Source organism: Xyrauchen texanus, chromosome 29, assembly GCF_025860055.1.
Source record: "Xyrauchen texanus isolate HMW12.3.18 chromosome 29, RBS_HiC_50CHRs, whole genome shotgun sequence".
In the NCBI taxonomy this organism is placed as follows: Eukaryota; Metazoa; Chordata; class Actinopteri; order Cypriniformes; family Catostomidae; genus Xyrauchen; species Xyrauchen texanus.
In genome coordinates, this window is record NC_068304.1 from 20,707,302 (window position 1) to 20,725,063 (window position 17,762).

At 36.5% G+C, this 17,762-nt stretch overlaps 1 protein-coding gene across 1 annotated transcript in view; it reads left to right on the forward strand.

Moving 5' to 3' along the window:
* The window catches only part of LOC127623233 (IQ motif-containing protein H-like), a 42,926-nt gene extending 36,634 nt beyond the window's left edge, over positions 1–6,292 (forward strand). Inside the window, exons 16-20 of the mRNA XM_052097577.1 lie at positions 1,277–1,447; positions 2,865–2,990; positions 3,083–3,144; positions 3,555–3,663; positions 5,459–6,292. Coding sequence (XP_051953537.1) covers positions 1,277–1,447; positions 2,865–2,990; positions 3,083–3,144; positions 3,555–3,663; positions 5,459–5,602 — 612 coding nt within the window. The 3' untranslated portion in view covers positions 5,603–6,292. The remainder of the gene's footprint in view (positions 1–1,276; positions 1,448–2,864; positions 2,991–3,082; positions 3,145–3,554; positions 3,664–5,458) is intronic.
* Positions 6,293–17,762: the final 11,470 nt, after the last annotated feature.

The window sequence follows — 17,762 nt, forward strand, 5'->3', positions numbered from 1 at the left end:
AGTTAATATTCATTAATCAATTAAAACAAAATTCTGTAGCATTTTTACAGTCTTGTACCGTTAAAATTACAGACATGTTTTACAGTGTAGATAAGCAATCCAGTTCATCGTATCTCACACGAGTGAACATTGGTTAGAGCATGATACTGTGATCAGAAAGTGATTTCAGCAGCTGGGCCGCCATTTGCATTTGCTGGCAGGAGCGTTTAGGTTGACAAATAGGGACGGCAGGAGAGTCAGCCAACTGCCACTTAGTTATTAACAACTCCTTCACTGGTGATTTATTTGCCACTTTTTGAAGAGAGGGCATAGCTATTAGATTATTATCAGGGAAAATTAGCCCTGTTTAAGCATAAGGCCACGACTTGGCCTGACCCCTTAATATCCTTATAATGATGCCATTAACCATACAGATGTGAAGAGAGTCTCCAGTTGAGCTTTAGACACAGTGTGATTCTCTCTCTCTCTCTCTCTCTCTCTCTCTCTCTCTCTCTCTCTCTCCCTCTTTCTTTCTTTTTCTGTATTTCCCTCTTTCGTGCACACACTCAAAGTCTGTTGAATCTGACTGGGAACTCTGGTTCTTACCTGCAAATACACCACATTTTTTAAATATCCATCTTACTAAAGGATAGTTTTTTTTTTCTTCTTTCCATTGATCATTTCATTGTAGGGCATTGCACAAAATGACTTAAAGGCACTGAATTAAATACTAGTAAGTAAGGGAAAGTGTACAGTCAGACAGTCATTTGCGTGACATAAACCCAACAGAGTCATCAGGACCTTTTCTTGTTTTACTCTCAAGGATTTATTTATTTATTTGCAATAATGACCGGTTCACTGTACATTTTCTTGCTTATTACACAGCTACTTACCTAATAAATTAATGGACATGAAATGTTAATTTGTGTTGAAATGATTTTATTATGTGAGAAGAAGAAGACCGCAGAGTAACACGACAGCCATTAAACTAGCACAGCTGTACAATTATCAAATATACAGTTTAGCAATTTTTAATACAAAAGTTTTTGTCTGCAGAATGTTGTGATTGACCAATCAAAATGAAGTGTTCTAGAGAGTTATGTAATATAACTAATGATAAACTAAGCTATTGTCGTAACATGTTCTAAAGAGTAATTGGTGCATCTTTCCTATTTCCAAATGACATCAATGGAAATAGCAATGACTGTTTTTGCTTGTTTAGCCTTTTCTGTAGGCTGAAAATAACTTGATTCATGTGTTGGATCTACTGTCTCTGTGTGCATTGGGTTCAATTTAGGTATGGGCTATTGATCTTGACCTGGGCTACAGTAACCAGCTGGCCATGACCGAGCTGATGCTCATGATGACAGGAGGAACACTGGACTGCCACACCAGTAAATTGGAGGTTCCTCCTCCAGTCAAAGAGGTGAAGCCTTCTGTGCGCCAGGCGAGGTTAAAGAGCAAAGCTGTAAGAATCACTGATTTTAACTTCGAGATCCACTCTCTGTTTTGCCATTAAGAAACATTATTCAAACACACTTTTTGAAATATATACAGTATACTTTATATTTCAATATACTGGAAATATGCTATTAAATATGGTACTGAATGTATTTTTTTACATATTCAAGTTTTTTTTTGTTTAGTGTCCAGTAGCCGCCTTAAAGGTTAATGCTCTTATGTGTTTGGGTTGCTATCAGGTCATTCATATCGGGTGGGGGATTCCATTCCAAAATTTTCAGGTAGAATTGGAGGGTAGCAGTTGAAAAGTAAGTGGGATTTGTGACAAATATTGATTTTATTTGGATTTATTTGCATTGATGAATTGTGCACAATTAGACCAGGAACGTGCACTGAAAAAGTAAATAGGGTCAATTTCGATTCCATGTTAACTTAAATCACAGGAATACCATGATCCAGAATGATCCCTGAGATGGGACCAGAGAGCAATAAGAAAGTCCTTTGCTGGATATTATCCCGATAAATCACAGCATCCATAAAGATTGATCTAGCTAAGCTTTGTTGTTTTATTTTTGTTAAATACAACAAAACACTGTAATTACGCTTCCGACCTGATTGGTGTTCAGATGCTGAATTCATTATCATTCTGATAGATGAGCCTAAATAATCAACCCATAAATAATGCATACCATATTCATTATGCATGTGTATGCATGCCTGAGCACCTCATCAACCTGATGCCATCCCCGAAACAAAAGACTTCCTTCATTAGCAGCAAACTGGAGTTTACGCTTGTTAATCTGCAACTTGTGTTATTTTATCAAACATTTATTTAGTTTGTTTGTGGTTATGTTGCCCAGCCTGTCTTAATGGCTCCAGCTTCAGCCATCATTTAGTCCACGAATATTAGAATTAAATCCCTGCAGGAAAGGCTTTCTATTGTTGTTTGAGGATAGTGTGTTTGACAGCTGAAAATAGAGTTCCATAGAAGAGAATTTCTCATCCCCTAAGACTGTGACAGGGCATTACCCTCTGTTTCATATGTCACTGAGAATATGCCTGATGCCCACTATGAGTCCTGTGAGCCCTGCCACTCTTAACTAATCAGCTCCTGTGGCATTCTTTTAGACACCTCTTTTATCTGCGGTGTCTGCGAGCATTGTTTTCAAGTAAACCTCTCTGTTTTCTTTAGTGCTGTAACCTAATAGCACAGGACTCAGTCTCCCCAGTGCCCAATATGGCTCTGAGACTAGTGCCCCTTTTCCGTGTGGGCTTTTAAACCTTTCTATTTGTTTTTAGCATGACTGCATCGCTATCCCCAAAAGGTTGCTTTATAATTTAGATACACTAGTAAAACTTTTAGCAACAGAATCACATGCAATTTGCTACTTAACTGTCTGTGTATTATTTGTGTCTTTCCTAAGCAAACTTCAGTGACCAGTCGCTTTGCAGTGATGGGCACCCGACTTACTCACACCAATCTTTCTTTGGTATATTATAGAACATTTTTTCTGATGTGCAAAGCACAGGGAATAGGCTATGATGTCAAGGTAAAACCTCTGCTTTCTCCTCATAAATACAATTCAAGTTATTTGATATCAGAGCAAGTATTTTTTTTATTCAGCTTTGACTAATGTTTCAGGCAAGGAAAGGCACTGTGTTTGCCCTCCATGACAGCAGAGATAGAAGAAGTCTTGGCATGCTGTGAGTTCCTACAAGAAGCAGACAGACACATTACCCTTTTCTTACTCAAGTTGTATTGTGTCTTTTTCTGTCCTCATTACCATTAGAAATATATCTAGACCTTGAGCACACTCCCAAGAGCAGATTAAACATTATGTAGTGAATACCTCAACTGAAATGTGTCAGCACATAAAATACTGTCAAGTAGAATTAAAGGCATTCATCACATAAATCCTATACCTATCCCATTGAGGCTCTGCATTCCGCCCTCATTTCTCCCTGAAGAATAGCACACTCTTTAAGGCTGAGAGTTCTCATTAAGCTCCTTACAACCCCAGCAGCCAAATAAGGTGATTGTTTTTTTGTTTTTCTCTGATGACGGTTCTGGGGGATCATTAGTAAGCTCATTTGTTTCTGTGTGTCATTAACAGAACAATCTCGGAGCATCTCCAGGGAGCTTTGCTGACCTTTGCTCGCAACCTGTCAGTTATTCATCAGGAAATATCAGGTCCAAATATGCAAGGAACAAATAATTTTAAGGTACTGTGATGTACTAACAAAAATGTCCTTTTTTTACTTAACCTACTCCTAAACTAGAGGTTATTCTAATGGATTCTCCCAACACCTACTAATGAACATGACCAAACTTTGATCAATTATCAGGTTTCATGTTCAATTCATCTAGCAAATTAGGAAATTAGTCATAATACACTGTTAAAAAATGTTAACCTGCAACCTTGTTAACCATGTTACCCTACAAATCTATTCACTATAAAAAAAATAATGGCAACATGATGCAGTAAGAGTGTTTGGTTCTCTTAATGACTGTTTTAATAATTGATCTCAGTATTATTGCTTTGTTTAGTCGATGTGAATTTGTTTGTTCACTAAATGCACAATTTGGGTGGCGGAGGATGAATCTCAGTTGCCTCCGCATCTGAGACCATCAATCCGCACATCTTATCACGTGGCTTGTTGAGTGCGTTACCGTGGAGACATAGCACTCGTGGAGGCTCACACTATTCTCTGCGGCATCCAGGCACAACTCACCACGTGCCCAACCGAGAGTGAGAACCACATTATAGCGACCACGAGGAGGTTAACCTACCCACCCTAGAAATCGGGCCAGTTTGTTTGCTTGGGAAGCCTGACTGAAGTCACTCAGCACACTAGATTAGAACATCTTTGCTTGCTGAGTTACCCAGGTCCTCCACAAAAAATTGTTTAACATAGACACAATAGACCTTAACCCTCAATAACGGTGACAATCAACAAACTTCGTTAAGTTGAAAGATGAACTCCTACTATTGCCACACAACAACTGACTAACAGCTGCAACAAAAAACAGCATAAATGTCAGTAACCAGCACAAAATAAGCCTATAACACCAACCACATAATTTATTCTATTTGCAATACATGCAGGGAAACGCATATCAGCTAAATTAATAGTCATTCAATATTAAATTAGGCTAGTTGGGACAACATGTTGGGGAATATTGTTGGTCTTACATGTGTTTTTATGTAGAAGCAAAGTAATTCATATTTCGTAGTGACTCAAAAAAACATTTTCATTTTTTATAGTGTTTCCACCTGATCTAACCATTAAAATGAGAGTTGTTGATGTAACCTAAACTAGTTTTCATAGTTGTTCAGTTTGATATTGAAAATGTAATTTAATCTATTTCAAGTCATTATTTAATTTAGTTGAAAATTGGTACAAACTGAAAGCTGGCACAAAACCATAGACAACATATACCTTTGGCAAATGATGTATGTACTGGGGCATACAGGCACGATGAAAATGACACATTGCACATGTCTTGTCTTAACATGCTTTAATAAGTACATTTTTACTAGTACTTGTAGTTTTACTAACATTTCTTATTACTCCCATACAAACGTTTCTCACAGCCTTTGGGAAAAAGAGTAGTGAACTTAAAGCTATTCTTCCTACTGCTATTTGTCAAGATAAGGTGTGGACATGTAAACATGTTATGTATGCATTGTATACATGTATACATTGAATGTCTTAACAACCTATACAGAATATTAGTTATTCATTGATGGCAAGTCAAGGCTTTGTCTGTGGCCAAATTATCTGCAGCTGAATCGTTCACATGTCTAACACTTTGGACATTGTCAGACACCTATTTCTGAATTGGGGATTCAGCCTGCCACTTCCTAAATTACTGCATTCAACCACTGTTACTTAATTTGATGGAGGAATACTCATTCGGTGTTTAAAGGCTAGAGGTTGGGATATCTTAAGTCAATACACTCTGCATAGACATATGCCAAAGGTCTGCTTTTATGTGCTTTTTTTTTGTTGTAAGGATCTGATCAAGGACATTGAGGAGGTCCTGGGCATGACCATACAAAACCAAACCAAATCTCAAGAAGAAGAAATAACTACAGCTGCAACAGAACAGTCTGATACACCTCACAAATTAACCCTGAATGAGTCAAAGTACTTGTAGACTATCACACAATAGCACTTACACATTCATTAATAATTGCTGTCCCTAAATATTTCTATAGAATTCAGTTTTAACTGTAATGTGCTTAACATGACATTAAAATGAGACACTTATATAAAAACCTGTTTTCTTTTCTCCTGAGCAGAATTGACCATGAACTTTAAGTGAAACAATATTGCAAAGAGGATAATTATTTCAGTTAAGTTACATCTGCATTTCATGATATTTGCTCTAGCTCTTTGGTAGAGACTGGAACAGGTGACTGTTACTTAACTCTTCATTTATTCTAAAAAAATCTAATACAAACAATCAAAGAGGTCAAATTAGTATATTTCACTCTCAGAGACCCATGCCTTGACATTGATGATGTATTTTCTTTTTTACTACTTGGAAGTGTTTTTAGGAAACCACAAATTAAAAAAAACATCTTGATTTTTAAGCATGTTTTGTGTGACTTCAGCAAGCTGTGAAATTCAATATGCATTTTTCCTCACCAAAACTGTTGTTGTAATATAGTTCAGACAGTCAGCTACTGTTATGAGTAGATTTTAATACAGTTTTTTTATTGCTTTAAACAAACATTGCAATTTTGCCACATTGGGTCTATGAGTGTTAAAACATATATATCACATGCATGTATACATATATTTAATGGATTCCATTTATGAATGAATGGATGTTAAATGTTAAAATGTGACAAATCAAGATCCTCTTTGAAGGGATATCAAAAATAAAAATGATCTCATCATTTACTCACCTTAATGCCATCCCAGATGTGTATGACTTTCTTCTCTCTGCTGAACACATATACAGATTATTAAAAGAAAATCTCAGCTCTGTTGTTCAATTCAATGCAAGTGAAGTTCCACAAAAAAAAAAAGCATATAAATGCAGCATAAATGTAATCCATATGACTACAGTGGTTAAATCCATGTCTTCTGAAACAATTTGATAGGTCTGGGTGAGAAACAGATAAATATTTAATATTGCTTTTTTATTATAAATCACAACTTTCACTTTTCCTTTTGTTTTTGGCTATTCACATTCTTCAAGCAGGTCGCTACATACTGGGCAAGGAGGAAAATTTATAGTAAAAAGGACTTAAATATTGTTTCTCACCCACACCTATCATATCGCTTCAGAAGACATGGATTTAACCACTGGTGTCGTATGGATTACATTTATGCTGCCTTTATGTGGGACATTCCAGAATTGGAGGACATTCTCTGTCCCAGCCATACATTTTTAAAGAATACATGCTCAGAATACTGAAACAAACAAAAAAAAATGAACTTGCTTTGAGTAATAAACCCATCTTAAAAATTACTAATATAAATAAAAAATAGATTTCAAAGAATTAATTAAAATTCAAGCATACCCCTAAAATAGCTATTTTTCCTTGTCCCATCTTGTTAATGACCAAATTGCATGTCAAATGTAATAGTTAAAATGAGTGTTATTTTTCTTTTCTTTTTTTGTATGATGTGTTTGATAAAATTGTCTTTTAATGGTTTAAAAATCATTGTAATTTTATTAATTTATTTTAAATATTATAAATATTGCATTTAAGTTGTGTCCCACATCTTTTGTTCAAACCTGTTACCGAAACCAATCTAGCCTGATAAAGGAAATGGAAAAACAATTGGTCACATGGCAAACAGGTAATTACAACAATAAATTTGTTAACGGCATGGCCATATAAGAAAAGTCATTTCATTCTTCCTTTTTCAATATTTGTATTATATTTAAAGCATTGGTTGCCTTTGTCAATCTATACAACTCAACACTGTTACTAACATTATCATTATAAAAGAGTACTTATTCCAATCCCTAAAGTACCCCGTTTTCAATATACAATAAATATTTGGATTTCTGATCATATTTTAAAAAAAATCCATCTTTCTTTCATGTTAATATTCAGCTGCTTAACATTGTGCTTAATGTCATCGGTCCTACTCGACCCGCCCCAAGATGGATTCGAACTGGCAATACTTGTCATGGGAGGCAGATACGTTAGCAAGGAGGCTATAAAAAACAATTCCTCTGGCCTCTGATGCTAGCGCATGTCTTAAGGCCAGGAGTGTGAGGTTTACACACTGCACAGCTATCACGTACCAGATGGCTACCGTTACACTGCCGTGGTGTAGACTCGATTTATACTGTGTGTGTATGTATATAAATATATATATATATATATATATATATATATATATATATATATATATATATATATATATATATATAATCTCATATACACCGATCAGCCTCAACCTTAAAACCACCTGCCTAATATTTTGTAGGTCACCCCTCGTGCCACCAAAACATCGCCAACCCGCATCTCAGAATAGCATTCTGAGATGCTATTCTTCTCAGCACAATTGTACTGAGTGGTTATCTGAGTTACCGTAGACTTTGTCAGTTTGAACCAGTCTAATCCCAGGAGATGAGCAGTTACAGAAATACTCAAACCAGCCTGTCGGACACAACAATCATCCATGCGATTATCTAATCAGCCAATCGTTTGGCAGCAGTGCAGTCCATAAAATTATGCATATATGGATGAGGAGCTTCAGATAATGTTCACATCAACCATCAGAATGTGGAAAAAAGGTGATTTCAGTGATTTGGACCGTGGCATGATTATTGGTGCCAGACTGGCTTGTTTGAGTATTTCTGTAACTGCTGATCTCCTGGGATCTTCACGCAAAACAGTCTCTAGAATTTACTCAGAATGGTGCCAAAAACAAAAAACTTCCAGTGAGCGGCAGTTCTGTGGATGGAAATGGCTTGTTGATGAGAGAGGTCAACAGAGAATGGATAAAGTCTACAGTAACTCAGATAACCGCTCTGTTCATTTGTGGTGAGAGGAATGCTATTCTGAGAAGCGGGTTGGTGCTGTTTTGGAAACATGAGGGGAGTCTACGCAATATTAGGCAGGTGGTTTTAATTTTGTGGCTGATCTGTGTATTATATGTATACTATTCAACCTTGGTAAGGCTAGCTTATTTTGAAAATTGCCATTTCCACATCATAGGATATTTGTTTCAGAATTGAATTCGTTAACCATGGACTGCAGATTATTCTGGCATTATCGTGATTATTAAGCATTATTGTGATGTGTTCATTAAAGTTCACAAGCAAAGCAATGCCTTGTTTTTCCACTTGTTTCCTCACTAATGCTAATGCAGAATTTTAAATACCTTCAGCTCATTTATTTAAAGTCAAATTAGAGCTCACTCCCTGCCTGGCGTTTTGTCAATAGGAAGCAAGAGGACAGGTCTGATAAAATGGTTTTTAATTACAATGTAGAAAGTGTGGCCTTCGTTCAGTGCCCACCCTACTCCCTCCCCATGTCATTCTCAGATGCTTTGATTTCTGATAATGTGCTTTGCTGACTTGGCGTAGCAAGGGCTCTCTTCTGCAGAATCCTTAGTCACATAACCTCTGAGATTGAGTTTGACAAACTACCATATTGATCCTCTACACTTCTAAGAGCTTTCTGCTGAGCACATTTATCAGAGGCCTTGATTGTCTGGCCTTCCAGAGTTCTCTTTTAGTTGCAAACAGACCTAAGTAATCATTTCATGTATTACATGCAAATCAATGGACCTTTTGGCACATTGTAATTCCAAGGGACAGAACAGATTTGATTGGGCCATTGTATTATGTGTAAATGTGCAGTCTGTGGCTATTTTGAGGCATCAGATTTATACTAAATACTACTCAAATCAATATTCCTTGTAAAGACATTTAATTAGTGTGAGAACAGAATGTGGACAATTTTTTTAATGACCTAATAATATCTTTTACAATTTCTTTGAAAGCTTTTCATACCCACCTATCTATTTCCACTATGTACAGGCATACAGGCAGCCCCTCTATTACGTCATCAGTGAGGGCTCTAATTGGCCTTAATAGAAATCATTTAGACACCCAGCAATATCTGATTGGCACTATTAGCTGGAATGGCTGGCTCTTACTTTTCATCTATGAGTTGGCATGTGTTAAAATGCTGCATACAGAATGCTCAGGGAACCATGTACTAATTCCTCATTGACTCTTTGACGTTTTCCTCATCACTGATACTGTAGCAGGCCTGGAAGATGTGTGGAGTATAACAGCACAGTGACAGGCCAGACCTTTGTCTTCTGCCATTGAAAGGGTGATGTGAGCTCTCAGAAACTCAAGCCGATGTCACCGTTTCACAGTGTACCTGTTTTTGAGCGAAGTGCAGTGCTAAGCCACAGGAGACAGCATTAGCCTGAGCAGGTACTTGTCGTTACAGCTCACCTCGGTCAAAAGTCTTACATAACGGAGCAACAAATTGGCTACCGTAACGGAAAATGTTAAGAGATCGGTGCTTTGTTTTTAAGGGCCATGCAATCAAGACTCATGTCTGTAATTGGAGGTCTAAATTACCCTCTCTGAATATAAGGTACTAATCAACAAAGGATTAAGCGCTTGTATTAACAAGTTCAATTACATGCAAATAAATGAGATCAAGTTGAAATCTTTAAATACAAACCCTATTTACATCTTGGGTAACTAATGGAAATTGTAAAAGCTGGATTTGATTGCGATATGATGAGCCACAATCAGGTGGTCTGTCTTTGTGGCATTTAATATATTATTTAGCAGGAAAACTCAAATTAATTTTTAGTTGACATAGAGATGTATGGATTTGGCAGAAACAATTATTGTATGTATAACCCCTGCAGCTAATTCTGTGAAGGTTATCATTGAGTTCTCAGAACAACCACATGCTCCACTGTCTCGCAGGATGCTCCATCAGCAGGGGGATGTCAGCTGCATTACAGTTTGTGTCATCTGTGCCAGGTACACTGTGATCTCTATGTCAACAGAGGTACTAAGACAAATAGGATTTGAATTGAACTTGTGTTGATATGAGTCATTTAATGATTGTGACAAACCAAGGTAGCAATTATGGCTCACTGAATCACGTTCACGAGGACATCTTCAAGAATGTCACAAATCTGGCAGTGTATTAATTGCATTTGTATCTCATGATATCAGTATTGGCTGCAGTCCATATTAAATTTTCTTTATAAAATCACTATGAAGAGAGTATTTTCATCTCTTAAAAAGGCAAGTGACATATATCTAGGAAAACACTGAATTTCTTGTAGATAACAAATCTAAAACTTGTACAATAGCAACTTCAAAATGTATGTGAAGTTAAAGAAATAAATTGCTTATAATAAATAAGCAAAAAATGCAATGGCATGGGGAGAGAAGCCTTCCAGCCTGTTTTTCATTGTGCTTTGCAACACTGTCCTTGAGACCTTCAGCAGCTCTATTTGTAAAGTGTAAACCAATAATTTTGGTTTTACTTTTGTAATGCACTAATACCATTTGCAGGGTGGACCCAGGCTTATATTGCCTGCAATGTATAGTATAGCCTACAATTGATCCTCAAAAAATATTTAGCCTATTTCTAAGATTTACACATTTCAATTTCATAACAAAAATTCAATCAAATTTAATTGTGTAATGTTTAACCAATTTAAAAAAATTCAATTCGATTTGATGGAATTTTATGTAAAAAAAAAAAATGTATACATCTTAAAATGATTATTATCATTATTATTTTTATTATTATTATTTTGAGTGTAGTAAGCATATGTTAATGTAGATTTCCCCTCATTGCATCATGTTGGCATAGTGTTTCTCATTAAAATAGATTTAGTGCGATTGTTAAAGCCTTAGTAATTTTTATGTAATATAAATAATTGCTGACCTCACACCACTGAGGCTGGATTTTTTTTATATTTATTTATTTATTTTTTCATATTTTATTGGGTGCTGAAAGTGGTTCTTATAGAGAGGGGAAAAGCCATTAAAAATCTATTAAAGTAGATCTTTATGCCCAGAGGGGAAAGCATTCTCATTACTAAGCAGATTGGAAGGGATGACAAGTGGCTCTATATTTCTATTTTATTTTCCTTTCTCCTTTTTTTCTCTCCTCATCATTTTTTCTGAAAGGGCAAGCCGAAAGACAGCATGCCCACTGTGCCAATCAGTATTGCTACAGGCTGCAGGTGGTTTCAGTGGCTGTCAGTCATGCAAGGCACTGACCCTTTCGAGCCTGAATTCACGCACGTGTTTAAGATTAGTGCGGAACATTTCCTCAAGGCCATCCTTAAATTGCCATCTCTCTTCATTAGTTTGTGCTTAAATACAACATTAATTAATGCAAAAGTTCATTAAAAAGTTGTTAATTTGAAGTGTGTAATGGTGAGACGCTTAGATAATGTTATTTATGAATGCATGTTAATGGCTCTAAGCTGTCTTATCTGTTGACTGACACATTCATGAAAATGTATCACCAGCGCATTTTGTCTGAATTTGTGTTTTCTGTTTTGATAGTTTTGAACATTTAGCTTAATGCTTTGATTTTGGTTTTCATTCGAGTTGATTACAAGTTTTTGCTTCTCCCTTGGAGCTTGTAAGATGTTTGTCTCGCTTATATTTACTGCTTACTGTGTTGACATTAAGAATTATGGATACTAATGGTCTCTCCATGAATTATTGTGAGTTAAATGAACTCTCCATTTTATTATATATTATGCAGTATTTAAAGTTTTGGGTCATTAAAAACCCGACGGCACCCTCTACCCCCACCCAGGTTGTCTTTTACCCCCTGCAAGTGTGCAGTGATGCCCTTGTTGCTGTAGGCTACATTTTTATTTGTTTTCAGGAAAAGCATTATAACAATTTTCTGAAATAATACTTTGTTTTTGTTTCTATCTGCTTTCCATTCTTTACTATATTACTGTTGTAATTCTTAAAGGAGCCTATGCTAGTCAAAGGCACATGAGGTGGTACGGCTTTGCTGCACAAATGGTTTGTGTTTGCATTGTCATCATATTGTAAATTCAAGTTTTGAAAATTAATCTAGAGGTTTTTTTTCTGGCATCTAAATTTTAATTTTTGGGTGAACTGTCCGTTTAACACTGATTTCGTTTTCAAAAGTGTTTATTGACAAGGGTCACCACAGCTCAAACAACTTCTGTTCTCAAGGCTGTGCTCTTTCCCTCTTGAGGTCAATGTCATCTGCCAAAGGTTATGACTCCAGGCAGAGGTCTTCAAAGAAATGTGTGTTTCTGTTTTATACATACTTATACATCCATTCATGTATTTAAACAGGAATCCTGCCTATCCAATGCAGATCTTATACTTGTATTCTGCAATGAAAAAGCCACCCGCTTTAAATACACCTTTTCAGAGTGCAAGCATTAAAGAGCATTCCATTGCAAAGTAAAATAAGTGGGAGGGAAAAAAGTGAAATAAATCATTCCTATTATCCACTTTGATACTCTCTCTTTCTCTCTTTTTTTCATATGTGATGTTAGACCTCCAATCTTTCTGCAAATGAGCCCTGGCTCGGTGTAATGGCTTTCTGCTCCTCATGGGAAGTGTGAGTCTTGTGCCCGACCCAAAAGCTGCTGATTGAAGAGGAAAATGTAATACAGGTGTAAAGCAGACTTGATAGGGGTCTTATGCAAGGGTTATGAATTGTAACCATTTTCATCTACACACTTATGTACATACATATGGAATTGGATCTGAATGTGCTGGCTGGACTGTTTGCTGCTCCACAGAGGCCAGGTTTCTGCTGGGCTGTCGCTAATTCCAGATGACAGGATTGCTATTATGCTAAATTAATAGGAATTAAGGAGGATTGAGTTGGTTAAGCAAGCACTTGATTAAGCCAGGCGGTGATAGAGGCTTTACACAGTCCACCAGCTTTATGAATGAAGGCAATGCAGGCTATGACTGAACAGGACAATAGAACTGTGGGCAAGTGTTCATTTTTCGTTTACAGCTGATATTAGTAACTACAACTGAAATAATAGTATTTTTGTCATCAAAATATTTTTATTTTATTTTTTCCATAGAACACAAAACAGTTTATCTAGCAGAATCTGTATTCTACTCTTTAACCATACAATGAAAGTAAATGGTGAATAAGGCTGTTCCTGATCCCCATTAAGTTTCATTGTATGGACAGTGTACCCTGAATTCTAAACGTCCCATTCTGTGTTCCATGGGATTTTCATTTCTTGTTAAACTAATTTGACAGATGCTTTTATCGAAAGTGACTCACAAAGGAATTAAATTATACGTTTTACAAGAACGCGCATTTCCTGTGAAAACCGTTGCTTTAGGTATTTTGTTTTAAAGTAACGAGTTTTAGCTTTTCCAATGGAGTTGTGAAAATCATTCCATTATCGAGGTACACAAAATGTGGAGGTTCGGGAGAATGATTTTGTGCCTATTTGTAGGCATATATGCAACAGCCCTGTTTAGTTATTGTCCAACAAAGGGGGAATTCACTTAACACAACCTGCATAGATTAGTGGGTAATTGTTGCCATAACTGATAAATCACCGGAGCATAAAATAAAGGTGTGATTGATGGAGGGTTTGCAGGAGTCTTTTCAGTTTTATGAAAACCATAGATTTCATAGCAATGCACATGGGTTCATAAGCCTGCATTTTGAGGCCTGATTTTTGTGTGTGAATGTATAAGGTGTGTGTACGTGTGCGCAAACAGTGGAGCTAGGTATGCTTTGACGAGCCTCATTGTTCCTGTGCAGCCTAGTGACAATGCTGGCGGGCATATAGGGATGAAACCTGAGCAGGGTGACAGTGATAAATAGCACTTTTAATAACAGCTGCCCCACTTGGCCAGCCACTCATGGCCTGTGTCCACTGTGTATTTATTTCTGTTTATTTATGCATCTATAGCAAGAAGGAAATCACAACCATTGGGCTCCAATATGTCTTTTTTGGGGTGAGCGTGTTAGAGAGTGTTGTTTCTTAACAGCCAAATCATTCATCTCTTCCCAGGTCTCAAATTACTTTGTTTCTGCATCAAGGACCTTTCAGATCCATGTTCTTGCATATTCAGCGTCAATATTACCTCTGCTGTTCTTTTTGATTCTACAGTCCGATAGGTAGATCAGTGATATTTTCATAATTTTACTTGAAAGTATACTGCTAGACAAGGGATGTGTTAAAAAAAAAAATCAATAATATTTTTTATTTCAACAGAAAGTGGCAATGGCATGAACAATTTTAAGTGTGAACGTCCAAAGAATACTGACACAGTCAGTGATATGCACAGACCTTATCAGGGACAAGGGTGGAAGGATGGAAAAAATATTTAACTTTATTTAAAACATTTTAATGAGTAGTAATTATATATACTTAACTAATTTGATTTGCTTTTTGAGCATTTTTCTTGTATTATTTATATATATATATATATATATATATATATATATATATATATATATATATATATATATATATATATATATATATATATATATATGAGAGAGAGACTGTACATCATTTTATTTTATTTTTTTCCCTTTATCTCAAGTAATAGCCTATTCTGTTATATTTCTCACAAAAAGCACCATGGTATTACACTTATTTCTTTATTTTCAGACATGGTCTGTATTAACCCTATTTTTATGACATGTGTCATAGTAAAACCATGGAAGTTTTAAAGTACCTTGGAGTACCATGATGGTATCATCAATGAATAATAATAATAATAATCATTCAGTACACATGGCACAGCGCCTTTTTTTGTTATAGGGCTCTTATGTTTTCTTGTCATCACTCTTTTCACTTTCACTTATCTCCGCTCCCTCACTTCATTTTCCCTTTATAGGCTATAATTGACACTTATTGTATTACTTAATCTTAATTTCTTTTAATTTTAATATAACGTAATTTTACTCTGAATTTACAACACGTGGAGTGGACTTTTAATCTGAACTGGTAACAGTAGTGTAGTCTAGGGCATACGCGGTAAACCCACCTATATTTTGCGTATGCCTACCTAAAATAAGTGATTATACATCTGGCCGCCAGTACAACGAGTAGGCTCTTGTCCCGGAACTTGTTCTAATAACGCGATGCCATAGCACCATTAAGTGAATAGTGCTTTTTTTAAATTATTTTTATTTAAAAAATAGTGTACAGAACTGCGGGAGCAGATCTGATAGCACAGGAACGACAGACAGTTCGACTAAGCTGATCCACCAATCAGAACGTTCATTTCAGACTCTATTTGATATTTGCTAACCAATCATTCTTTCTGTTTCAGTAAGGGGGAGGGGTGACATTTCCAGCGTCTAATACTGATGCACAAGCAACCCCTGAGTAACCAAAATTTGCGCTATAAATGTATTTCCCTGCTAAACTCATACATTTATACACACACACACACACACACACACATTTAAGTTGAACTTCTGCAATTAAACTTTGTGACCTTCATAAATTCCCAGTATTCCCACCTCTATGAGCCGTAACTGTTGTAGCGCACTCTAAAAGACACCTCAGCTTAATTTTCATTAATGCCTGCGATTTACAAACAAATCTCATAATAGCACATGGAGTGGTGGTGGCGTAGTGGGCTAATACACATAACTGGTAATCAGAAGGTTCGAGCCCCACAGCCACCACCATTGTGTCCTTGAGCAAGGCACTTAATTCCAGGTTGCTCCGGGGGGATTGTCGCTTTAGATAAAAGCTTCAGCCAAATGTGTAAATGTACCTTTGTTTTGGCTTGCGACTCTGCTACCCCCGTTCTGTGCACGTCACAGTTACAGTTAACCTGATTTCTATGGCCTTGAATGTGCATTCTCACAACAGACTCAAGCTGCGTTCACACTGCGAGTGTCAAAACGACCTCATCTCATTCGTTTTCAATGAGAGCTCGCGACTTCCGGCAACACGAGCGACGGTGACCATTGGCGACCGGATGTGGGCATGTCCAGCGAAGCAACAAAGTTTAGAAATGTTTAACTTTATGCAAATTAAGAGCGACTTTCGGGAGCGACAGCCAATACGAGATAAGACGGTAGAGCTCACATTGCTGTTTAGACTCTCCACACACACACACCACTAGCGACCTAACCGCCACCACTGGGGATATGCAGCATTAAAGTACCTGGCAGTGTGAACCCAGCTTCAATCTGCCTTCTTCCTGAATTCTGGGTTCCCACAATCACATTCAATTTTGAAATATTGAAAAATTGGGATTTACAAACCTAGAAAAGTTTATTTAATTTCTGCTATTTAAAAAAAATATATATTAATATAATTGAAATGTTTTATTATATTATAAAATATGTTTTTTTTTTTCAGCTTCAGTTTTCTAAATTTCAAAAACATTTTGTTAAAAAATGCAAAGACTTTTCAGCCATATTAAAAATGAGGGGTTTGAAAGTCAGTAAAAATACATAATACCAAACGGATAGATAAGCCATTATTTCAAGTGAAATGCCATGAGTAAATGTAATTTCATTCTGAAGAAAACTTGTTAAAATGTGCATTCAATTTAAATGTTTTGACTGTCCTCTTTTACACATTTACATTTATAGCTCTTCAGCTCCTTGTTACTGTGTGTGCATGGCTTGTAGAAGTTCTCTGTTGTGTTTAAAGACTTACTGCTTGCTTTTAGGTTGATTTTAACCAAGACATTAGACTACTAAGGGCAAGTCCTTTTGTCTGCTGAAATATGACCCGGGGCTTGAATGACTGAATAGTGAAAGTCGTGGCAGTATATCAGAGGTGTCAGAGCCCATTCCTTTAGGGCACTGTCTGCCCTGCTCTCATTCAAAGCAATTCTCCCACCTTAATTGGCTCAATTAGTTAAGTATCCATGTACATTATCATCTATGCATTTTTCATGATCTGTAGCAACAAAACAGTTACTTTTGGCTATGATTTACCATTTGGTAAAATGTCAATGTCAGAGCCTGTAACTTATTGGAATAATTAAGTAATTAAAAGCAGATGTTGGAACAAATGCCACAACAGGCTTTGCCCTGCAGAAACTTTTCTTTGCGCTGGTTTTGACACCCCTGTTGTGTGGGGATATCCCAAAGGTACCTGTAAAATAGTTACAGTTTCACCCTTGTGATTATTCGGTTGGAGTCTTTGATATTGAACAAAAATGGTCTTTTATTTTATTGTGTGGAGGGGAAATGGGCTGTAAAGAGAGTGCGATCGGAATAGCAAATCACAGCACCTAATAGCCATGGCCAGTGAACCACAGCTCTGGCCTGGAGTTAAAGCTGAAACACACAAACACACTTGCATTCATTCTCTGC